Below are 22273 nucleotides of genomic sequence, written 5' to 3' on the forward strand. Positions count from 1 at the left end.
TGGCGTCATAACTGGTGTCAATTTCATGGATGGCCGATTGTTTGCCTTATCTCCATTGCCACATGTAGAATGATTCCAAAAAAAAAAAGTATATTGAGAGATAATGAAGGCTAGTATTGACACCGGCCAGCGTACCGCGGGAACGGGATGATGTCACGCACACTTTCCAACCCGGTTAACATCTGCAGGAACCGCTCAAACCCAACCCCAAACCCGCCATGGGGGGTGGTCCCGTATTTGCGCAGCCCAACGTACCAATCCAGCGATCCGTCCTCAAACCCAAGTTCATGGATACGCTGCTTCAGCCGGACATAGTCATGCTCCCTAAGACTACCTCCCAACAGCTCACATGGTCCAGGAACCAACATATCCATGCAGGCCACGGTGCGGCCGTCCGGGTTCGCCAGCATATAGAAGGGTTTGATCTGCGTTGGGTAGTCAGTTACAAACACTGGACCAGCAAAGTGTGTGGTCGCGAGGTACCGTTCATGCTCGCTCTGAAGTCCCTGGCCCCACTGTGGTTTGAACTGGAACTGGGCTTTGGACTCGGCTCGTTGCAGAATATCGATGGCCTCTGTATACGAGACACGCGCGTACTGGGCCGGGTCAACCAGCTTCTTTATGAGTTTAGCCAGCGGCTCGTTGGATTTCGCAAAGAACTCGAGATCAGCTGCAGAGTTGTCGAGCAAGTTCTGTGTGACACTGCGCACCATCGCCTCCTCAACGTCCATCAGCGTGCTGAGCTTATCCATAAAGGCACACTCTGCTTCAACCATCCAGAATTCGGACAGATGACGACCTGTCTGGCTGGGCTCAGCGCGGAAGGATTGGTTAAAGTTGTACACGCGCTTGAAAGCCCCCGTCAGTACCTCCAAGTGCAGCTGACCAGATACTGTTAGATTAACACGTCGGCCAAAAAACTCCGTTAGCGGATCAGCCCCGACACCCTTAGGGACGTCAGTAGCTACGCTAAAGGTCTCACCACCGCCTTCGCAGTCGTTCGCAGTCAGTGCTGGTGTATGAACCTTCACAAACTCGTTTTCATGGAAGAACTTGTGGAAACCAATTTCTGCCTGATCGCGCAGCCGCATGACAGCGCCGATTGTCTGCGAGCGTGGACGCAGATACCCAATCTCACGTAGAAATTCGAGCGTGTGCCGCTTCTTTTGAAGCGGGTATGACTCAGGATCCGCTGATCCAATTATGCTGATGTGCTTCGCCTGCAGTTCCTTGCTCTGCTCGCGCCCTGGGCTGTCGGCCAGTGTTCCCGTAATTTCAACGGAGGACCCGGTGGAGAGACCGGTGGCCAGCTGCGGGTCATCCATGATCACTTGAATTCCACGCATTGTCGAGCCATCGGATACTTCAGCGAATGCAATGCGCTTTTGTTGGCGCACGGAGCGTATCCAGCCGCTGATCTTGACGTCGGTGCCAGAGCTGTTTTTTGCAAGGACACTTTTTATTGTTGGCGATAGACCCAGAGTGCTGGTAAACCGAGTCTGGCCCGGGTAGGGCCGCGATAATAACAATAGTCGTCTGGTAAACATAATTAGCAGTAGTGACGAGAGATAAGAGAGGTGAGGCAAGCACCATCTGCCCGAGTGTGGAGGAATCGGTTTTGCATAATTTTGTTGACCAGGAAATTCTGATCTCAGATTAGCCATTGGACCTGCTGACACAAAGCCACGTGATTCAAGGCGATAGGGCACCTGTCTCTGCCCGGGGTAGTGGCGAGCAGAGCTGCAGATGTAGATGGCAGCTATGAAATGATATTTTCGGGCAGCAGACGAAAAGCAGATATACGGCGTTTTCATTAGGCTCTTATTACCCTCTATGGTTAGCACACCAGTCAGTATCTGGTGCAGTATCCGGCCAGAAGTGTTTTCCACAGCCAGGGGATCATAAAACAAGAAAATAAACCATTAGGTCACTCATTGCGAGTAGGAGTAGAATGAAAGTGCTGATGTTGGAAAAAAGGGTGTGGTCAAGGCGACGTCTCAGCACTTTCTTTTATCCAATGAACAGCAAAAGCAAGGAGAAGGCTGAAATATGAGTAATGAGAAATAGCACTTTCAGAAATGGATGCCAAAGTATATGGATACAAAATCAAGTGTCCGAATTAGGCACAGGCTTCATAGTGGAGTATGCCAATAATAGAGCCATATTCACACTTTTCGGTGTCTACACCTTTTATTCAACATTACTTAGGGTCGTATATACAGAGCATCACTTAGTAGTCGATGGAGGCTATAGCTTGGACAGCTACTGGATTGTTTGCTGCAGATAATATAATTCTGCTGAACAGCGTATGCGAATATCACATGGCTGGCTGTGCAATGGTATACTGTGCTCTGCTTCGACCCAGCAATGGCCAGTACCACCGATCTCGGCGGCGTGGGGTATACGGATGGGGTCAGGTAAACATCCGCAGCTTTGGGAAAAACAGTTGAGCAGGCTAGTGTCTGCTGATTACTCAACCGCAAGGAATCAAATCAGTGCATGTTCCGTTTTTTTACGTGAAAAATCCTGCAAACCGCTAAAAAGCAGCTTCTCCGCCAGCAGCCAGGCCAGAAGGTCCTTCCTTTCCCTTTGCTTCAACATTTTCATACATATAGCATATAATGCCGAGCGCCGTGGCTATTGACACTAAGGAGGCTAAGTCTCCTGTGACCAGCAAGGTCGAAAAGATCAAGGCCGACAAGAAGGACAAGAAGGAGAAGGAGAAGGAGAAGAAGGAGAAGAAAGACAAGAAGGAAAAGAAGGAAAAGAAGGACAAGAAGAGTAAGAAGCGGCATAGCAGCAGCGACGAGGACAGCCAGACGGCAAAGAAGACCAAGACATCACCGGCCGAGGTGAGCATTGCCGACGCCAAGAAGTTCTACGAGGAGAACAGCATCTCGGTCACGGGTGACGACTCGTTCATGCCGTACCTGAACTTCTCCAACACACCCTTCGGCTCGGACATTCTGCAGGCGTGTGCAAAGTTCGACAAGCCGACGCCAATCCAGGCGGCGTGCTGGCCGGTCATCTGCGCGAACCGCGATGTAATCGGCATTGCTGAAACGGGCTCGGGCAAGACATTTGCGTTCACGCTGCCGGCTCTGAACTACCTGAAGAACACATTCGGCACCAAGGCACAAAAGTGCAAGAAGCCCCACGTGCTGATTGTGTCGCCAACGCGCGAACTGGCGATCCAGACGCACGAGCAGGTGGAGGCAGCTGGCAAACTGCTGGGTATCCAGTCGGTGTGCCTGTACGGTGGGTCACCAAAGCACGAGCAGAAGAGCATGCTCAGGAACCAGAAGCCGGCGGTGATTGTGGCGACGCCTGGGCGGCTGATCGATCTGATTGAGACCGACCAGGCGCTGGATCTGTCGGACGTGTCGTTCCTTGTGCTGGACGAGGCTGATCGCATGCTGGACCAGGGATTCGAGCGCGACATCCGCAAGATTATCGGCATGGCGCGGCAGGGGGAGCAGCGGCACACGGTGATGTTCAGCGCGACGTGGCCGCAGACGGTGCGCAAGCTGGCCGACGACTTCCTGATCCGCCCTGTGCGCGTCTCGATTGGCTCAGACGAGCTGGCTGTCAACGAGCGCGTCGAGCAGATCGTCGAGGTGCTGGACCCGGACCGCAAGGAGCGGCGGCTGATGGAGCTCCTGCAAAAGTACCACAAGTCGCGCAAAAACCGCATTCTGATTTTTGCTCTCTACAAGAAGGAGGCCGCGCGCATTGAGGCCACGCTGCGGCGGCAGGGGTACAACTGCGTGGGAATCCACGGCGACAAGGCCCAGGCGCAGCGCCTGCAGGCCATCGAGTCGTTCCGCGACGGTAGCATCCCGCTGCTGATTGCCACCGACGTGGCGGCCCGCGGTCTGGACGTGCCTGATGTCGAGTATGTTATCAACTACACGTTCCCGCTGACCATCGACGAGTTCACTCACCGCTGTGGCCGCACGGCACGTGCTGGCAAGACCGGCGTGGCCCACACGTTCTTCACGGTCCACGACAAGGCCCATTCGGGCGAGCTTATCAACACGCTGCGGGCGGCCAACATGCCGGTGCCCGACAACCTGCTCAAGTTCGGCACCACCGTCAAGAAGAAGCAGCACTCGGCCTACGGTGCGTTCTTCAAGGACGTTGACGAGGCGGCCAAGCCCACCAAGATCGTCTTTGACTAGTTATGTGAAAATACACTGCTGAAGCTGTTTTTTTTTTCTTTTGGTTGGCTATCCCTCCCCGATCATCCGATGTCTGCGCAAACGGCTGCGAATGGGAACCGCAGGAGTGGATGTGAAACCCTGCGAGATGGTCAAAAGTTTTTTGTGCACATCCCTCCCTTCTTGCCTTTCTTATTCTTTTTCCAGCCATGCCTTCGTCTCCCACCCAGCCGCTGCTCAGCAGTGCCAGAGTCACATACTCAGCGACGCCAGAGCCAGCAGCACTCACAGACTCCAGCGATTCGCCAGCAGCTGTTCACAAGAAAGGCAGCAGCGTCGAGACCTTCTTCCACATCGTGTGCATTACTGCGGGCACAGGCATCCTCCAGCTCCCGTATGCGCTAAAGGAGGGTGGATGGATCGGAGCCTTCTACATTGTGCTCGCAGGCATGATCTCATCGTACACGGGAAACATGCTGATCCGCTGCCTCTACTGCAAGCAGGGCACGCGGCTCCAGTCGTACTCTGACGTGGTCGAGGCAGCACTGGGCCGGCGCGGCAAGCAGATCGTGCGGACACTGAAGGACTTCAATTTGCTGGGCGTCGTTGGCATCTACATTGTGCTCGCAGGCGTCAATATCTCGACACTCCTGGCCGACTCGTCTGCCTTTGTGCCGAGCGTGCAGTTCTGGATCGCAGCATCGGCAGTACTGGTGTGGCTGGTGATTGTATTGGCGCGTGAGATCCACGATGTGTTTGTTCTCAGCTTCTTTGGCACGTTGACGACCGTTGTCACTGTGGTTATTATCATGTGGATTGGTATCGGCGACGCCAGCCGGCGGAAGGAGGTGCCGCCGACGAAGCTGGTGGATGGCAAGATGCTGCCGATCTCGCTGGCGTCGATTTGCTTCAGCTTTGGCGGCAATCTGAACTGGCCCGACCTCGAGGCATCGATGGAGTCGCCGAAGCTCTGGAGCAAGACGCTTTCGGTGGCCACCGCCTTCATTGCCTTCATCTACCTGTGCGTGGCGGTGATTGGGTACGGTGCATACGGCGACCACGTGATGTCGCCCATCCTGCTGAGCCTGTCCAAAGGCCTACCTGTGGCTACCGCAAATGTGATGATCACCGCCCACGTCCTGCTCGCCTGTCCGATCCTACTGACCGCCGTGTTCATCGAGGCCGAGCGCGACCTAAACATCGACGCCGCCCACCATTCGCCGGCTGCTGAGCGCATGTACCGGGTGCTGTTCCGCACCGCCATGATGGCCGCCATTGCGCTGTGCGCGCTGTTTGTGTCTGACTTTGCCAAATTCGTGCCGATTCTGGGTGCTGTGGCCGCGTCCATGGTGGTGTTTGTGATCCCGGTGGTCTGCTACATCATCCTGTACCGTGAGCAGTGCACCTTCTCGCCCTGGGAGTACGCGTGGTGTGCGCTCATCGTGTGCGTCGGGCTCATGTGTCTGGTCATCGGCACCTCAGAGGCCATTGGCAATCTGTAAGTGCCCAAAGTGACACAGCAAACAGACCCACACAACGGCGCCCTGGAAAAAATGACGCTGTGTTCGCTAGACGTACGTCACGCTTTCATGCTTGGAAAATACTCAAATGTGTGGGTTTGCGTGGCCAGCGCTTGGTTCTGCAAACCTCAGCTTCGCTCTCTTCAACTTGTCTTTTACTTTCTTCAATTAACCAATTCCAAAATGACTTCGATTGGCACAGGTGTACGTTGCTTGCAGAGGGCCGGCTGCTGCCATTGCAGATTAGCAGACCAGGACAATTATGCAGAGGCCATGCGCTCATAATATTTTTTCTTTTTTCCACTTTTCCTGCTGTGTAGTACGATTTGTCGGTCAGCACCTACTCGCCGGACGGCCGCATTTTCCAGGTCGAATACGCACAGAAGGCCGTAGACAACAGCGGCACGGCGATCGGTCTGCGTGTCAAGGACGGCGTAGTCCTGGCAGTGGAGAAGATCAAGCACTCGCGCCTGCTGGTGCCCGAGTCGAACCGGCGCATCATGACTGCCGCGAAGCATGTCGGCATTGTGTCGGCCGGGTGGATGTCGGACACGCGGCACCTGGTGAAGCGCGCGCGGGAAGAGTCGCGCAACTACCACGACACGTACAAGCGCGATGTTCCCGCAAAGATCCTGGCCGAGCGCATGGGCATGTACAAGCAGGTGTACACGCTCTATTCGGCTGTGCGGCCGTTTGGCGTCGGCACGATCATGGCAAGCTACGATGCCGATGGTCCGCAGCTATACATGGTGGAGCCCTCGGGTCAGTACTTCGGATACCACGGGTGTGCTGCTGGCAAGGGCAAGCAGGTGGCAAAGACTGAGATCGAGAAGCTGAAGCTGAGCGAGATGACTGTGCGTGAGGCCATCAAGGAAGCCGCACGCATTATTTACTCGGCCCACGACGAGACCAAGGACAAGCTGTTTGAACTCGAGCTCTCCTGGGTGTGCGAGGAATCGGGCCGCAAGCATCAGCGCGTGCCGAAGGAGCTCATCGAGGAGGCCATCCAGTATGCTGAGAGGGCGCTGGATGAGGACGACGACGAGATGGACGACGACGAGGAGTAGACGACCCGCGTCTCTTGCAATACAGCACGTTCCAATTCTGCTGCCTTCCCTGGTAATAAATCATATGTCGAAAATTAAGATCGTGATCAGCGGCTTGAGGATTTTTGAGATAGGTGGGAGATAAGTCGTGCCAGAACTGCGAGACCTCGAATTGGGTGCTGCCAATTCAAACGCTTATTTCCTCCTACTCTCCACCACCCCTGCTTTTATTGCTCTTTACGAGGACAGAGACATATATATACAAAATGCCGCTTCCATTCGAGTCGCTCGTTCCGTTCGCCGTCATGTCGGGAATGATTGTCGCGGGCAGTCTGGGAATCCGCTACGCTCAGAACTCGCGCAATGAGGGCAAGGTAAAAAAACAAACCACGCACCCATTTTGAAACGCAATCTACGCCAAAAGCGAGGTTGCTTGCTACACGCAATTAGCAGTCACGCATACTCACCTGGTGCATGTTCTTGTGTAGGCTATCCGTTACAGCTTGGACGACTGGGACTACAAGATGATGGCTCGCGACAAGCAGCTCACTGGTACGCTGCGCGGACAGGTTGACAGCCCGATTGCGCCCGCGCACTTCAAAGTCAACAGTGCCTATAAGGTCTATGAATCGCTTCGGAACGACTTTGTCTAATCGCATGCACACTCCTCCTTATGCTGTCTCCTGTTTCAAATATATACATCGCTCTTTTTTTTTTTTTTTTCATCCGACAGTGCTGGCTCCTCCATCTCAGAACCGACCCTCATTCTGGAGACCGGGCCAGCCAACAGAGGTTTGGATGCCGTTTGCATCTGTAGTTTGGAAAGATTGTGGGATAGAGAAACAGCATCATGTGATGGCAAGGCGTTCTAGGCAAGTCTATCGAAATTGTATGGCTAAAAAATTTCTGCAACGCACACCCTCACCCCAACCAGCTCTTCTTTCTTTGGCTTCGCAATTTTTGGCTACTATTTTTTTCTCGTTCATTCCGAGAGAATTGAGACACTCTGTTATTGAAGGCCAGCAACATGGGCAACAAAGGCAACAAGAAGTCTGCACAGCAGCTTGTTAAGGCACACAAGCTCCTGCAGGAGTTTGGCATGGCCAAGACCATCAAGGCGCTGATCGCCGAGGCTGCGGCCCGTGGTGATGAGCTCGAGGCCTTTGTCAAGGAGGTCAAGGTTGAGGAGGAGAGCAGCTCAGATAGCGATTCTTCGAGTTCGTCATCGAGCAGCAGTGATTCGGATTCGGACTCGGACTCTTCGTCGTCGTCATCTTCGTCGTCATCGAGCAGCAGCTCCGATTCGGACAGTGATAGTGATTCGGACTCGGACTCGGGCTCATCTTCCAGCAGCAGCTCTGATAGCGACTCGGGCAGTGGGTCTTCATCATCGAGCTCTGATTCGGACAGCGGCAGCGATTCGAGCTCGTCGTCTTCATCCGGCAGTGATTCGAGCTCCGATTCTGACTCCGACAGCGACTCCAGCTCTAGCTCTAGCAGCGACTCTTCGTCAGACAGCGACTCTTCTTCAGACTCCTCCTCGGATGAAGAGCCGCCAAAGAAGAAAAAGAAGCGCAGCCACTAGCTCTACAAAACACTACTTTGTCAAGAAAACTGAACTAAAAATATAACTTCTGAAACATTCGGTTGTCGACATTTGCTAATCACAAATACTCGTGTCTCTTAGCTTATTGCGCACGCAACACCAGTATGATGGCTGTGTACCATCGATCTGGGTATGCAGCTTGTAGGAAATTAAAATTTTCTGCAAGTCGCTGAAAGTCTTGCTACTTTAATTGATATTTCAAAATGAATATAAGATTATATATGAAAAAAGATATTGTGAGTGGAATTAATATACTGCCTTGCCGTGTGGTAAGACAATCTGGATTGTATCTCAGATTCTAGCACTCAATACGCAGTCAAAGTTTCTATAGTCTTTTAAGCCACCAGACTAATGAAGACAATTGCAATTCGCCTCGCTGTGTTCAGCTGCACAGACTATCACAACCGCAGACTAGTCATACTATCGATCAATACAATTCAGTCCGTATTCTTTCTCCAGGAACTTGTCGCTAGTAGGCCTGCATTTATCACCGGCCTTTTGGGCTGCTGCAGCGGTAGCAAGGAAGGTGGGAGCAACAGTCCTAATGAGACTTATTACTCTGAACTTGCAAAGAATAAAAACGTATTTGATGTTGTGTAATGGCGTATCATGGAAATAGAGATGCTAGGACTTGCTTGTATCGCTTCGACCAACAGAGCCTCTGACTCCTTTGGCAGTGTGGTTGTCCACATTCCGGGTGTGGTATTTAAATGGCTTCCATATTGCTACCACGTTGTTGTTATTTATACACCTAATACACTATGGAGATTAGAACATGCACGTCGTCACATGGAAAGAGGGGCAAGCAAACATACACTTCTGAGAATGGTGAGAGCAGCTTATTTTTTGCTATTATAGTGGTGTGCCCTGATTGTGGCTCTGTACTAAGCTCTTCGCCGAGGTGTTTCGGAAGGGAAATGTATTTATTCCTATTGTGTATAAGCGAACCTAGGGATAGCCGGTATAAGCGATATTGCGAATCGGCTGTTCATGTATTGTGCTGTAAAACTACAAGTAGCTGGCAGCACCCTCGGTGCGCATGATGTTAGCATGAAGGCGCAGTGTGTGCCTCCTGAGTATTTGTTAGACTAGTTGGGCGATGTCGGACTGGTACAACTTTGTCAACCTGCATCACCAATCAGTGAGTTTTCGACCAATTGAAGGCGTGAGGAAAAGCGCATCCCAGCAAGCGTAGCATCCTCGACAAACAGCTCAGTCCTACAAAAGCGCAAAGTATCAACCTCCTGAGCTCTAGTCGGCACCACATTGCACATGCATATCGCACCGATGAACAGCGAACCCGTGCTAGCTATGGTTCGAGGGCCGATGCCTATAACACCTTGGAAATCGGTCTTTGCCTCCAGTGAACCCAGCTGTGGCGACCCAAACAACTCGCATATGTCCTGATGAATTTGAGTGGAGTGGTCTGTCTGGAGAGGATGAGGATTCAGAGACTCCACGACGTAGTCACTCGGATCATAGGGCACCGGTGGACTCTGGCCACGTCAAAGGTGCAGTCCAAGATGGCGAACCTTTTCAAAAAAAAAAAACCAACAGCCCTTCCAGCTGACAGGCAAAGCTATCAAGTGTCAGCTCGTGGTTGATTCCTTTGACCGACACGCAATCCAGATATCTGGTTGGGATCCTCAGGATGCACGGGTGCCCGCCTCCGTTGAGCACGTCACCTTGCACGAATGATGGCAGAACCTCTGCCCTGGTAGCCTCGCTGATGCTGCCAGAACCCATGCTTGAAACAAGCGGCAGCGGGTCGATGGTGGATGCATTCGTGAACAGCATCCACTTTTCGCCTGTCTGTCGCTGTCCACTGCCTCTTCTCTTTGCAAGTCCTCTTGCAGCTGGAACCGCCAGAGCCCGCCCGTCCGCTTGTGCTCAAACGCGGGTATATGCACTTGCATCCCTGAGTCATGACCTACAAACAACCATCCTGAGCCGGCGGATGCTGAGACCTCGTACACAAGGGACGCGCACCAGGATTACCGCCACGAAATGGTCACCAGCCCAGCAGTCCTCCAGTTTGCAATTGCCGGGTTGTATGATGAGCAGCTGCCGTGACCGGCCCACTTGAAATCGCTCTAGATGTGATCCGGCCCAGCTCCACATTGACCGTGGGTCCGTTCTGGGCCACGCACTACGAACAGCCAACAGTCCATTTATTCCTCAATACACTCCACGCCGAGCCCGGACCTGAGGAGTCCATACCGAGTCGTCGTGCTCCGCTTCTTGCGCCGACAGCCCAGGGTAGTTCCTCCGGTAGGTAGTAATCTGGTCGTTCTTGGTCATATTTACAGCTCCACGCCACGACTCCCACCACACGGCATCGCGGGTGACAGCATCCAGCAGCGCCTGCGCATCTGTCCGACCAGCAGTGTCCGCCACCGGCGCACCACCCTCGCCGCGACACTTGTCGCACCATGTCGCGTACCAGTCGCCGCGCGGGTAGACAATCGCGTTGGCCGCGTACTTGTGGCCGCCCACATGCGACGTCTCCCATGCCGCAACATGCTTGCCCAGCCCATGATCCGCGATCAGCGCGCGCACATCACGCAGCAGCTGCGTTCCGTGCACACCGCACAGCTGGTCGCGTGAGCCGTGCGTGCATATGAAGATGTGCCGGTTCTTGTTCATGTCGAGCCAGCGGTGGGCAAACTGCGGCTGCGGCAGGCCCGTGTCTGTCGATGTCCACGATGTTGGCAGGACATCGTGGCCCAGCCACTCCAGCAGCTTCTGCACGCCATCGACATCCAGCTGCTCGGCAACCAGCCCGTGCGGAAACACTGCGACGTCGATCTTTGCAAACTTCTCCTCTACCGGCACGTCGGGCTCTGCTGGCGCACTGCATGAGCAGCCGCCGTGCCTGCGCGGCAGTGGGGCAAAGTCCGACAGCGTCACCATGGCGCGTCCAGGCAGCCGCACACTGCCGCGGGCAAGCGCTGTGATGGCGGGACTCAGCCCCTCGATCTTGGACGGCCATTCGCTGGAGCGAGAGTTGCAGACTACCAGGTGGTGCCGGTGCGGCGAAACTGTGCCGACCCGCCTGTCGATAGTGCCGGCGCCTGCTGTGTGCTTTGCGGCGAAGGCCAGGGGGCTGTGCTGTGCGTGGAGCGGCCGCCGTGCCAAGAGCGCAAGCTGTGGCAGTTTCCAAATTGTGCGGGAATTGGCTAGCATTTCTAAAAAGACAGCAAAAGAGCAAGATGTAGAGATAAGCGAGCGGAAAGAGGACGGTGTGTTGAGCGAGGCCAAAGGCGCCGCTCGCCCTCTATCCGATCCGCTCGCTAGTTGTCGGCCTCCAGGTCATGTGGACGCTCTGCCATCAGATAGTGTGCTGGCGTCTGAACTCCACTCGCCGAGCTCGCTGCGGAGCAACTCGGCCTCCCTGGCCATTTCCTCCGCACTCCTGGGCACGCGCTCGTCGTTGTCCACGCCCCTCACCCGCTTTCTCGAGCCCAGCTCATCGTAGATATCGTCGTTGTTTGCAAAGTCGGCCTTGCGCCGCGGCAGAATGTGCAGGTGGACGTGCGGCACCGACTGGCCTGCCTCCTTGCCGTCCTGGATCACGAGCGCCAGGCTGTCAGCCTTGTACACGCGCTCTACCAGCCTTGACACTCGCTGGCCCTGCTGGAACAGGTCAGTGACCTCGTCGGCAGAGAGATCGTTGAAGCGGGTGACAGGGCGGCGCGAAACCACCAGGACGTGTCCAGGCACCGCCGGCTTCAGGTTGACTAGCCCGTACGACAGCCGGGAGACCATGAACACCTGGGACTGCGGGATGATGAGCGGGCCAAAGCGGAACGACATAGCGTGGAGAAAAAGAGGCTGTAGATGATTTCGTATGGCTTCTATTCGTATTCGTGCAGACAGCTAGCTCAGAAAAGACACGCCATTTTGCCTGGCTGGTCAACAGTTATGCAACTTGGGCTCCTCAGATGAAACCAGTTTAGAACCCGCGATCCGGCGACAGCTCGCGTTGCCGGCTCTGCCGTGGATCCGGACGATACTCTTGCCGGGTCCTTCTGCGCGGGTGCCTGTCATGGACCCTGTCCTCCAATGTTCCCTCCTCTTCGTCACTCTCGCTATCCTTCATGGAAGCCTCACTGTCGGCATCCATACCCTTGAATGCAAAATCAACAGCTGAGAGCAATCGTGTGCTTCAGATCTTGGCTACTGACGATGTCAAAAGCGAACTAAAGGAGCATATCCAACTTGCTTACAACCAGCCATTTACGACATGAGCAAAATAGAATGAAATCATAAAATACTATGGTCGAATATGTGGAGATGGTCTAATAAGGGATTCCGTTAGTTGCCTTTTGGAACGAATCATACATGACTGTGCGCTTGTTCTCATACGAGTCGGCGATGCGGTCAGCCATGAACTGCGCAGCTTCGCGCTCCGTTTTGTCGAGCTGGAACCGGCCGCGCAATTTAGTCAATGTGCTCTCGCCCTTGAAGCACGGCAGCCCTGAATCAATCATCAGCGCGACGATCTGAATAATGGTCTCGGCATACGGCCTGCACGCCAAATACGCCTTAATGCACAGCTCGCAGAACAGCCGATACGGCTGCGCCTCGGCAGACCCGCCCATGACCTGGATGTACTCCGTGGTGAGCTTGAACGGCGCAGACTCGAACGTGATGCCGCCTGGGGCAATATCAAGGATAAAGCCAAAGTCAATATGCACGATATGGCCCTGGTCGTCAATCATGATATTGCCGTTGTGCCGGTCCTTGAACTGTAGCAGGTACGACAGCACCGAGTAAGCCGCCAGCGACTGCACAAAGTTGCTGCGCGCCTGCTGGTACTGGATCGAGTCGACGCCATGGTACTTGATGGCAAAGTAGTCGCTCAGCGAATTGACCTTTTCGCGGCCCATCTGGTCGCGCGAGATCGAGTTCGGGATCACATCGATCACACCGCATCCAGGCGCGGTCGCCACGACACGGTACGGATACAGATACAGGTCGAGCCCGCACGAGGTGAAGATATTCTTGAACACCGCGATTAGCTGCAACGCAAGCACATCCTGCCGGCAGTCGTCGCCGACCTTGAAGATGGCTGACAGCCGAGTGATGACTTCGCTGCTGATGCGCTTCCCGCCCTTCTTGGCCGACTTGATGCTCTGCCGGTCATGGCCTGCTGCTGCTGCCGTGTTATGAGCAGCGACAGCAGCCGCCACAGCCTTGCCCTGGTTCGAGAACGAGTTGGAGACAAGCAGGCTAGCACTACGCTTCTGCACAATCGCAGCATCAGCGACAGCCATGGACTGTTTGGTGTGGACGACCGCCAGGCTATGCGAGCGCCCAGACTCACGACTTGGCCGGCCCGTCACGCGCTCCGACAGCGTCGACGAGATGCCAATCAGATCCGGCGCGTCACTGATACCAGAGTTGCTGCGGTGCACGACCTCCTTTGCCTTGACAAGCTTGGACGACAGCGACTCCATGTCCAACTCGTGTTCGGCCGGAGAACCATCGTGAATTTCATCTGTCTTGTCGTTGTCGTCGTCGCTGTTGTCGTCGCCCAAGTCAAGCTGATTGCCAAAGGGCTTGGACTCCTCAATCGGCGGCAGACGGTTATTATCAGTGGCCTCCGCAATCGAGCTGGCGCTGGATGAGGTTTCAGGCGGCGTCACCGTAGCATCGGACTCCTTAAGCAGCTCCTGCACTTCATCACCGGCGTCCTGAGGCTTGCTGATAATGAAGGTGGCCATGAATGGCGCCTTGGCGTGGCTCTGCAGCGGACGGCCGCTATTGTAGTCAATGTCAACCACAGTGCCGTCCGGATTGCTGGGCAGGTAGACGCCGGGCTCGACCTTGATTTTACGCATTTCCTCGTCGATCTTGCGCTTCTTCTCGGGCTTGCTCTTCTTGATGAACGGCTTGAGCTTGCCAGAGATGCCTGTGACCTTGCCAAAGAAGTCAAACTCCTTCTCATAGTACCTGCGGTCCTCGCCGCTCAGCCCTCCGACGATAGTCTCGACAATGCGGTCCAGCGTGGGCTTCAGCGCATCTGGCACCTGCGACTCTTCATCCTTGTACATGTTTGCGTTCATGTTCCAGATGATCTGGTGGGCGAAGAGCTGCGAGATCTGCGCAGACGACACGATCGCGCGCTCAACGTACCCGGACTTGTCGTGGCGAAGGGCCTGCACCAGCTGGGGGATATAGAAGAAGGTGATGTCGACAGGGAAGCACTCGAGCGCGCGCATAGAGTACTGCAGCGCCAATGGGTTGCGCGAATACGATGACGCAAGATACGAGGTCGACGTGATGGGCGGCACCGGGCTCCAGTACAGCAAAAACTTCTGCTCACGGAACGTCAGCAACCGGCCGAGATTGTTGAAAATCCCGGCAGCAAATGGCCCGCCCGCACTGCCATTCGCAGCAAGGGTGTCCGCACCGCGCAGCTGCTCAATCAGCAATGGTAGCGCATCGGGCTCGTGGACCAGCTCGCCAGGGAACTTGCAGATCAGGCTCTTGAGCTCGCGACGCACGGCCGGGTTGGAGAACCGCTGGGTGAGCTGCACGGCCAGGCGCGGATCGGCAACCCAGGCGTCGACGACGAGGTTCTGCCAGCCAACATCAGTGAGAACCTTGTCGCGTGCAAACCGGGTGACGTCCGGTAGGTAGCCGATCCTCTGGTCAGTCGGATTGGCCCAAGTCGCCATGCGGCAAATCTCGTTCTCAATCAGCATCAGCAGCAGCGTCTGGTTGCGCTGCGCCCGCTGCTTCAGCTGCTCGCGCGGCACGCTCAGAATCATCTCGCGGTCGGCGTCGTCCTCAGTCAAAGATGTGACGCTGGTTGATTCAGACAGGGCTGCCGCGCTCATGCCAGCGAGCGGCGCCGGAGACTTGATGCTCGAATGGCGCTTGTGCAGGTGAAGGATGCTGTGGCCGCGCGAGTGTGAGGGTGCAGAGGATGCAGGTTGCAGGTTGCTTGTAGCACTGGCGTTGCCGCCGGAGCCGCTGACCAGGCTACTGCTGGAGCCGCGCGTGGTCAGCCCAGTGCTCGGGCCGCTGCCATTAGCGTTCCAGGTCGCGCCCGCAGGCATCTGCGATGGCAGCGAGCGCAGGACCGGCGTGTCGCCCTTGATCGTATGGCGGGTGTCGATCAGGATCTGGATCTCGCGAGCCAGCGTCGCCTTGCTGCCGCTGAAGCTCCACCTTGGCGGCAACGCAAACCACCTGAAGGCCATGCGGTACAGCCCATCGCGCAGCTTGGACTCCAAGATGGCGCTGCTCTCGAAGCCAAGCTTGAGCATCTTGAAGCCCAAATGCACAAGCATAAACAGCGGGCCGCGCGCCAACGCGTTGGTCGTGATGCGCTCGCAGTTTGCAAACGACGCCTGCAGGATGCGCAGGATGGCATTGACCACATTGAAGTTGACCGACGGCAGGTGCTTGACCGAGTCGAAGCGCTGCAGCAGAAACTCTATCAGCAGCGTCTGCGGATTGAGCGACCGCGAAATGACCGCATAGCCGCGCGACCGCGCCGACTTGTCCGAGGGCGTATAGGACATCTTGGCGGCGAACGGGTTCTTGGGCTCGAAGCGGTGCGAGAATATGCCCAGGTGCTGCTGGATCAGCCATGTCCACGCAATGGTCAGCTCGACCATAATCAGGACCTCGGCGTCGGCGCGCTCGACTATCAGCGTCGTCCACATGTGCGTGGCCGCGCGCATCACGCTCTCCTCGAACAGCACCAGCGGCACCCACACCAGCAGCCGCGCCAGCTCGCGGTCGGCCTTGGCGTCAGCAACCACCTGGTGGGTGGCGTGCTGCAGGAGATCAATCACCTCGCGCAAGCCCGGGCCGCCCTCGGGCAATGGCATGCCCGGGTTCTCCTTGGCCGCAGCGTAGATTTCCGACAGCGCCTTCTTCAGCGCCAGCACGTCGCGGCCGTGGCCAATGTGTCCACGCAAGTAGTTGCGCAGGCCGAGGCGGTACGAGAATGCCGACGAGTTGGTGGCCAGGGCGCCCGCGTTGACCGAGACAGCAACGCCAAAGCGGATGTTGCTGCCGACCTCAATGGCCAGCGAGTGGCCAATGTGAGGTTCGTAGTCGAGGTTATCGTCGCAGGGCGTTGACAAGTAGACTTGCAGAAGAGTCTCCAACTCCAGCGGCGCCGCGCGTCCGACCATCTCGAGCCAGCGCTTGGCGCAGGCCGACATGCGGGCAAACAGCGTCTTGCGGTAAGTAATCGAGTCTGGCAGCTGCAGTGTGATGCCAAGGGTCTCGGACGTGAACCAGTAGACAGGCACAAACTGGTCGTCCTGCTCGGCCTTGCAGCTCTTCCACACCAGCTGCACCAGCTCCAGCAGAGTAAAGATCACAGCCTTGTCAAGCAGGGCCTGCGGGAATGCGCGCAGGATCTTTTCAGCAAAGTGCTGCGCCCACTTGCTGACCTGCTCCAGGTGGTGGCATGAGGCGACCATCAGCTCGCGTACCTGTGCCTTGACCACTGACGTAGCCCCGCTCTGGATGTGCCTGTCGACGGGCACGTCCTCAGCACTGACTGGCGGGCTGCTGGGCTGGTTACCTGCAAGCGACACTTCGACGGACCATCTGCGTGACGTCGTCTCGCGCACATACGCCAGAATGACCAGCTCAGCAATGCTCTCGACCTCCGGCAGCAGATTGGAGCTGGTGACGGCCGAATTGCTGAAATAGTGCAGCACAGTCGCGCAGTTACCGGCGCGGGCGCGGGCCACCTCGACATGATACACGGCCAGCAAAAACACAGCCTGCGGGAAGCCGATGCTCCGCAGTAGCGCGCTGTTCTGCGGCGACACAATGGGCGTCAGCGCCTGCCGCAGCTGCGTCAGGCGGGCGTCGGAGAACTCGCGCTGCAGAATCGAGTTGTACTCGATCTCTGTCTCCAGATAGTTGATTGACGAGGGGTGCACCAGAATCGGCGACTTGCTGGCCAGGCTGGCAAAGATGCGGCCGTAGCTCTTCACATATGACCGCTCGGTGACATAGCCGCGGATCACCATGTGGAACCAAAAGTTCCGCCACAGCGAAATCTGCTCAGCCGTCGCCTCCTTGTCAATAGCGTAGCCGCGTGCCGACACCAGCGCATCGAGAATTGGCAAGAATGTCGATAGCGGCGTCACTGCCCGGCCCTTGAACTTGGCCGGTGATGCAAACTCAATACTGGCGTCGATGAAGGACTTCAGAACTTCGCAGAAGAAGCTCTCGATGATTTCCGCCCGGTCGCTCACGCGCCCCGCCAGATCAACCATGGTGTGAGTGACAGTGACATTGACGCTGTCGTCCGAGTCACGCGCAAACGACACGCGCTTGTGTGCCATGGTCACGACGTTGCCAAAGGTCTGCACGTCGGCAATGGCTGCCACGCTGGCCGAGCTCTCGATCACCAGCGGCACCAGCTGCGCTGTGGCGGTGAATCGCGGCGCACAGACCATGCTGACCACCAGCGCTGTGATCTCCGCGTCCTGGTAAAGCAGCGCCAGCCGCGACAGCACCAGGATCACGTTGCGCGAAATCCGCAGCGTCCGCGCCGACACCTCGCTACCGGTGCGGCTGGCGGCCAGTGTGTTGATCAGCGTGTGGATAGTCGAGATAATGCGCGGCTTGCTGGTGGCCAGACGCATGCATGCTGCTAGCGCCGAGGCTGCAGGCACGATCAAGTACTCCTCCTCGCTGTGCGAGCCACCTGAAACTGCCAGATCACGCACTAGGCGCTCCGGCGGACTAGTGATGAAGCCGCTGACGGCCGCTAGGATCGAGTCGCGGCTTGACGGGAAGAACGACGCAATGGTGACCAGCACGCGGAAGCAGACCACCGTCAGGCTGGCCATGCGGTGCGCGTACTCGCTGCAGATGTGCTCTAGGATATTGCTCAGCAGGCCTGCGTCCAGCCTGCCCAGAAGCAGAGACACCAGCGTGCCTGCGTATAGCGTGCGGTACTCGATGCTCAGGTTGGTTGTCAGCGAGGGGCTGGGCTTGGCGCGCAGCTTCGCCTTGCCGTCTGGCTCCATCTCGTCGGCCCCGTCACTGGCTTGCATATGGCGCACCAGCGCCGTGCGCGTGTCCGTGTATGTCTGCAGACTGATTGCCAGGAACCGCACATAGGCACTGCTGAGCTCCGGCTCGGTCTCAGCCGGCACCCCAAGGCCATCCTCCGAGTTGCAGCAATGGACGTCCAGCTGCGAGATCAGGTCCCACAGCTGGTGCGGGTTCTTGCCGTCAATCAGCTTGCCGTCAAGCAACCCGCACTCCACCAGCCGCACCGCAAGCCGCGACTCGAGCACCGCCCGGATCACCAGCAGGAACTGCGCCAGTACGTAGCTGCCCGACAGCCCGATGTCCTTCTGAAGGTACAGCGCGATTGTGCGTCGAGCCGCCGCGGTCGCCGCTGGGGTCGTGATCGCCTTGTGGATGTTCTCAATGACCGCCGGCTCCAGCAGCCGCTGCGACAGCGCATCTGCCCGCAGCACGTCCGACGACCGGTACCTGAATGGCGACTTCTCCAGCGCCTCCATCGCGCCCAGCAACGCCGGTAGCGCAAACGTCACAATGCGGTCCTGCTCATGGGACTCGAGAATTCCCACCAGGTCGCCCAGCAGCGCCCAGATACGCCCCAGGATGGCATCGGCTGTCTCAGGCGCCTGCACCGCGCACGCCAGCAGCCGGCCGATAAAGCGTTCCAGGAACCAGTGCTCGGCGTGGTATCCGCCGACGCCGAAAGCCGACGAGTTGTACGAGTACTGGGGCAGTGCGCTGACGAAATCCAGAACTCGGCCCAGGAGTGACGTGCGGACGATCGCTGAACTAGTCGTGCTGAGCAGCTTGGCCAGGGCTAGAATCCCGTTCTCGTGCCGCTTCGTCACCACCACGCGGAGCGCCTGCTCTGAGTGCTGCGAGGGCAGCGGTGGGCACTGCGCCAGCACCTTTTGCACTGCCGGGTCGGTGCTACTTGTATCCGCGGGCCTGCATGTCGCTGCAAGCACAGTCGACAGCTCTTCGAGAATGAGCGAATGCAAGTCAAAGCTATCCATTCGTTCGCGGGTATTGTTTTTCAGACTGAATTAGAATGGGGGAGCGAAATACTATGTGGAGAAAGAATACACCGAAATGTGCTGAGCGGAGACGGAAAAAGTTGCTGGTGCGGAGAACTGGAAGCCCAGGTGCGGCTGATGCCATGGCTTTTTCCCCTCTCTCGCGCTGCGAACCCATTTCCCCGTGAGCGTCCAAGCATGCCCGAAAAAAAACTACACAGGATTTGCGCGCTTCTGCGTTTGTTGATTGTTTTCGCTTTCCTGGATATTGTCCCCTACCCTTCCCCTTGCCAGCAATGAACAGCACTCTCCTGCGCCGGGTCGCTGCACGCGCACCCCTGCGCCGGCTCTACACTACGCCCTCCAACCACAACCTCGAGATCCTTGACCACGCGCTGACCAAGGTCAACGAGCTCGGGTGGACCCGCGCCTCCGTCATCGCCGCCTGCCAGGACCTGGGCTACTCGTCCATGGCCCACGGTGTCTCCGAGTCAGGCGGGCTCGGCCTGGTCCGCCACTTCATGGACCGTGCGCTGGACGAAACCACCATTGAGGTCGACGACCAGCTGCACGAGTTCGATAGCACCAACGACAAGCTGCGGTTTATCTGCATTACGCGTCTGCGCCAGACCCTGCCGTACGCAAACCGCTGGCATGAGGCTGCGGCGCTGCTGGCGCAGCCGCAGAACGTGCCCACCGCGATTGACCAGATGGGCAAGCTGGCGAGTCGCATCTGGTATTTGGCTGGCGACCAGAGCGTCAGGCTAGACTGGTATGCGAAGCGGTCTGCCTTGGCTGCCGCCTATGTGGCCACGGAGATGTACATGTGCGAGGATAAGTCTCCCGACCACGCCCACACATGGCGCTTCCTGAACAGGCGCATTGAGGAGATGGGCAAGGCCGACAAGCTCTCCCAGGGTGTGGCCGCCTACGGCACGCAGTTTGGCCGCAACCTCTACAACATCCTGGCATCGCGTGGCTTCGTCCCGCACCAGTAGACTTGAAGAACCGTGAATACATTGGGGATTTTTTTCAACATGAAAAGTACATGCAAGACAAGGCCTAGACGTTCATCTCGGGCGAGCTCTCGATAATTGCCTGCAGCCGCCGGATCCGGACATAGTCGAACACCGACTTTAGGAATATCGCTGAGCCGACAACCATCAAAAGGTACGCAAAGTATGCGTTGTCCAGCGGTGAGTCCATGTCGTACTGCCCGTCTTCGCCGCCCTGCCCCGGATGGCCCTGCGGCGGCGCGTTCGGCACGTCGTCGAATAGGTTTTCGCCCAGGTGCGTGCGGATGTAGAACCCAAAGTTGAAAAATGTAATCCCAAGGCCCGCCAGCGACCCGTTCTTGGCAGCATGTGATGTGTGCAGCAGGAACGTCAGCATGTAGCCGACAATCTGGAACGCCGTCGACACCACAAGGTTCACCACAAACACGCCCACCGAGCCCACAGGCAGGCCCTCTATCAGCAGCTCCTCCTCGTCGCCCACCGAAATCACCGCCGGCTCAAAGTACGGGGGTGCGCCGTCCGACTGCGGGCCGTAAATGTCTTGGTACGTCTACAATTGTGGAGGGGTGTTTCAGAATACCTTCGTGCAGGATTTCCTCCACTCCCCAAAACAAAACAACACCCCTGTGCTTATTTGCCCCCTATACTTACCGGTAGTGGCTCGTCGGGCACCTTGTCGTCATAGCCCAAGTACACGTCGGGCTTGGCCGCCATGTTTGAAAATACTCCGTCTGTCGACGTCGGCATCACTGCAGTCGCCGACGATGCCTGCTGTGCCGAGGCGCTGCCGGCGCTGTTGCCGCCTGCCGCTTCTCTGTCGTGGCCATCGTCGCTGACATCATCATCGCCGTCCATGGCTGAGGGAACCACATTGGCCTGCATGTCCCGCGTCAGGTGCTGGCCGTCCGAGTCGCTGTCGTACACCGCCATGCTTGAGTCCCCGTTATCCTGCAGCTCATACTCGTCCAGCTGCTCAAGAATCTTGTACGAACGCTCCTTAACCATATTGTCGTTACTGAAACTAGCAAAAAAGAGAGAAATATATAAAGGTGTAAGAAATTGAAAGGGGTCGATTGGAAACAAGGGAGGGGAAAAGGGGAAAAGGCTGTAGAAGGGCGGGAAAGCGAACGGAAAGAGGGGATAAAGAGGCTCGATATTAATAATAGTCGTGCGGCGGCCTTTGTGCGCTCTTCGGCCTTGGCGTTCGAGGTTCCAAATCACTGCTCCACACTGGCCGGATCAGCAGATCACCGCCTTCCTTGATGGACCCTAGGCTTGAGAGTGCACAAGGCAGCAACCGTCCTCGCCTGCCACGACTTTGCGAGTGTACATACAGCCTGCCGTGCAGACCAGCGATACAGGCTTCGTTGTACAGTCTGATTTACTATCCAGCGAGTTCCCAGACCGAAATCATGTGAGAAATGCGCTTTTAATAGGAGCTGTGAGCGCGGTGTGACCTTATCGACACACAAGTGTTCGTCACAGCGCAGACGCGAACTAAAAGGATGCAAAGAGAGGATTAAGCATATACTTTGACTTGCAGAGAGCGGACTGCAAACAGCGGCCGTACCCGCATCACAACAGACCATGGCAGGCATAAGTGAATAAGGCAAAAGCATCGCTGCCAATGAGATGTACAACTTCACACACATTGGCATACTGGCGGATGCGTATCAGCCGACCGAGGTGTTATCAAGCCCCGCTTTGAATGCCCTGTGCCCCCAGAATTGGCTCACCAATAGCTGCGGATGGGCAGCTCCGCCGAATGCTGATCAGGTAATCCACAAGCGATGGTGCGGATACTCTGAACTCCACGCTTTCAGACAGCCTAGCACTACACCTGTGCGCTGGGAACCTTGAAATGTCGACCGAAAGGTATTGCA

The 22273-nt window shown here is 56.6% G+C and overlaps 13 protein-coding genes across 13 annotated transcripts; 7 read left to right on the forward strand and 6 right to left on the reverse strand.

Annotated features, from left to right (window-relative positions):
• Window positions 1-57: 57 nt before the first annotated feature.
• On the reverse strand, window positions 58-1586 carry DL89DRAFT_267862 (asparaginyl-tRNA synthetase). The gene has a single exon (XM_040887692.1). It carries the CDS (start codon window positions 1545-1547, stop codon window positions 111-113), a length of 1437 nt encoding a protein of 478 aa, XP_040743370.1. The 5' UTR covers window positions 1548-1586; the 3' UTR covers window positions 58-110.
• An 835-nt stretch (window positions 1587-2421) lies between these two features.
• On the forward strand, window positions 2422-4217 carry DL89DRAFT_267863 (DEAD-domain-containing protein). Its single transcript, XM_040887693.1, has one exon. It carries the CDS (start codon window positions 2622-2624, stop codon window positions 4179-4181), a length of 1560 nt encoding a protein of 519 aa, XP_040743371.1. The 5' UTR covers window positions 2422-2621; the 3' UTR covers window positions 4182-4217.
• A 29-nt stretch (window positions 4218-4246) lies between these two features.
• On the forward strand, window positions 4247-5802 carry DL89DRAFT_164705 (uncharacterized protein). Its single transcript, XM_040883714.1, has one exon. The coding sequence runs from the start codon at window positions 4370-4372 to the stop codon at window positions 5660-5662; it is 1293 nt and encodes a 430-aa protein (XP_040743372.1). The 5' UTR covers window positions 4247-4369; the 3' UTR covers window positions 5663-5802.
• Window positions 5803-5863: 61 nt separating this feature from the next.
• DL89DRAFT_223655 (N-terminal nucleophile aminohydrolase) lies at window positions 5864-6747 on the forward strand (the record flags this gene model as incomplete). The annotated part of the gene is made up of 2 exons (XM_040884651.1): window positions 5864-5884; window positions 6001-6747. 2 exons carry the CDS (start codon window positions 5864-5866, stop codon window positions 6745-6747), a joined length of 768 nt encoding a protein of 255 aa, XP_040743373.1.
• A 192-nt stretch (window positions 6748-6939) lies between these two features.
• DL89DRAFT_323020 (uncharacterized protein) lies at window positions 6940-8371 on the forward strand. The gene is made up of 3 exons (XM_040891369.1): window positions 6940-7100; window positions 7215-7328; window positions 7745-8371. The coding sequence occupies exons 1-3, from the start codon at window positions 6993-6995 to the stop codon at window positions 8309-8311; spliced, it is 789 nt and encodes a 262-aa protein (XP_040743374.1). The 5' UTR covers window positions 6940-6992; the 3' UTR covers window positions 8312-8371.
• Window positions 8372-8577: 206 nt separating this feature from the next.
• Window positions 8578-9131, forward strand: DL89DRAFT_267866 (uncharacterized protein). Its single transcript, XM_040887694.1, has one exon. It carries the CDS (start codon window positions 8684-8686, stop codon window positions 8930-8932), a length of 249 nt encoding a protein of 82 aa, XP_040743375.1. The 5' UTR covers window positions 8578-8683; the 3' UTR covers window positions 8933-9131.
• An 847-nt stretch (window positions 9132-9978) lies between these two features.
• Window positions 9979-11518, reverse strand: DL89DRAFT_293306 (uncharacterized protein; the record flags this gene model as incomplete). The annotated part of the gene is made up of 4 exons (XM_040890379.1): window positions 9979-9999; window positions 10040-10150; window positions 10407-10481; window positions 10538-11518. The coding sequence occupies 4 exons, from the start codon at window positions 11516-11518 to the stop codon at window positions 9979-9981; spliced, it is 1188 nt and encodes a 395-aa protein (XP_040743376.1).
• Window positions 11519-11644: 126 nt separating this feature from the next.
• DL89DRAFT_316991 (HIT-like protein) lies at window positions 11645-12232 on the reverse strand (the record flags this gene model as incomplete). The annotated part of the gene is made up of 1 exon (XM_040891081.1): window positions 11645-12232. Exon 1 carries the CDS (start codon window positions 12146-12148, stop codon window positions 11645-11647), a length of 504 nt encoding a protein of 167 aa, XP_040743377.1. The 5' UTR covers window positions 12149-12232.
• A 401-nt stretch (window positions 12233-12633) lies between these two features.
• Window positions 12634-17457, reverse strand: DL89DRAFT_203274 (1-phosphatidylinositol 4-kinase STT4; the record flags this gene model as incomplete). Its single annotated transcript, XM_040884023.1, has 4 exons — window positions 12634-13452; window positions 13984-15078; window positions 15322-16827; window positions 16909-17457. Coding segments are annotated over 4 exons (3969 nt in total), but the record flags the coding sequence as incomplete, so codon positions are not given.
• A 906-nt stretch (window positions 17458-18363) lies between these two features.
• Window positions 18364-19539, forward strand: DL89DRAFT_164724 (uncharacterized protein). The gene has a single exon (XM_040883715.1). The coding sequence runs from the start codon at window positions 18755-18757 to the stop codon at window positions 19406-19408; it is 654 nt and encodes a 217-aa protein (XP_040743379.1). The 5' UTR covers window positions 18364-18754; the 3' UTR covers window positions 19409-19539.
• Window positions 19540-19630: 91 nt separating this feature from the next.
• DL89DRAFT_267868 (ubiquinone biosynthesis protein COQ9) lies at window positions 19631-20430 on the forward strand. Its single transcript, XM_040887695.1, has one exon. It carries the CDS (start codon window positions 19671-19673, stop codon window positions 20370-20372), a length of 702 nt encoding a protein of 233 aa, XP_040743380.1. The 5' UTR covers window positions 19631-19670; the 3' UTR covers window positions 20373-20430.
• DL89DRAFT_164757 (uncharacterized protein) lies at window positions 20405-21536 on the reverse strand. The gene is made up of 3 exons (XM_040883717.1): window positions 21233-21536; window positions 21042-21144; window positions 20405-20940 (listed from the first exon to the last, which is right to left on the reverse strand). Exons 2-3 carry the CDS (start codon window positions 21135-21137, stop codon window positions 20437-20439), a joined length of 600 nt encoding a protein of 199 aa, XP_040743381.1. The 5' UTR covers window positions 21138-21144; window positions 21233-21536; the 3' UTR covers window positions 20405-20436.
• A 1-nt stretch (window position 21537) lies between these two features.
• Window positions 21538-22238, reverse strand: DL89DRAFT_164728 (uncharacterized protein). The gene has a single exon (XM_040883716.1). It carries the CDS (start codon window positions 22046-22048, stop codon window positions 21638-21640), a length of 411 nt encoding a protein of 136 aa, XP_040743382.1. The 5' UTR covers window positions 22049-22238; the 3' UTR covers window positions 21538-21637.
• Window positions 22239-22273: the final 35 nt, after the last annotated feature.

This window comes from Linderina pennispora (assembly GCF_002104995.1).
Source record: "Linderina pennispora strain ATCC 12442 chromosome Unknown DL89scaffold_7, whole genome shotgun sequence".
In the NCBI taxonomy this organism is placed as follows: domain Eukaryota; kingdom Fungi; phylum Kickxellomycota; class Kickxellomycetes; order Kickxellales; family Kickxellaceae; genus Linderina; species Linderina pennispora.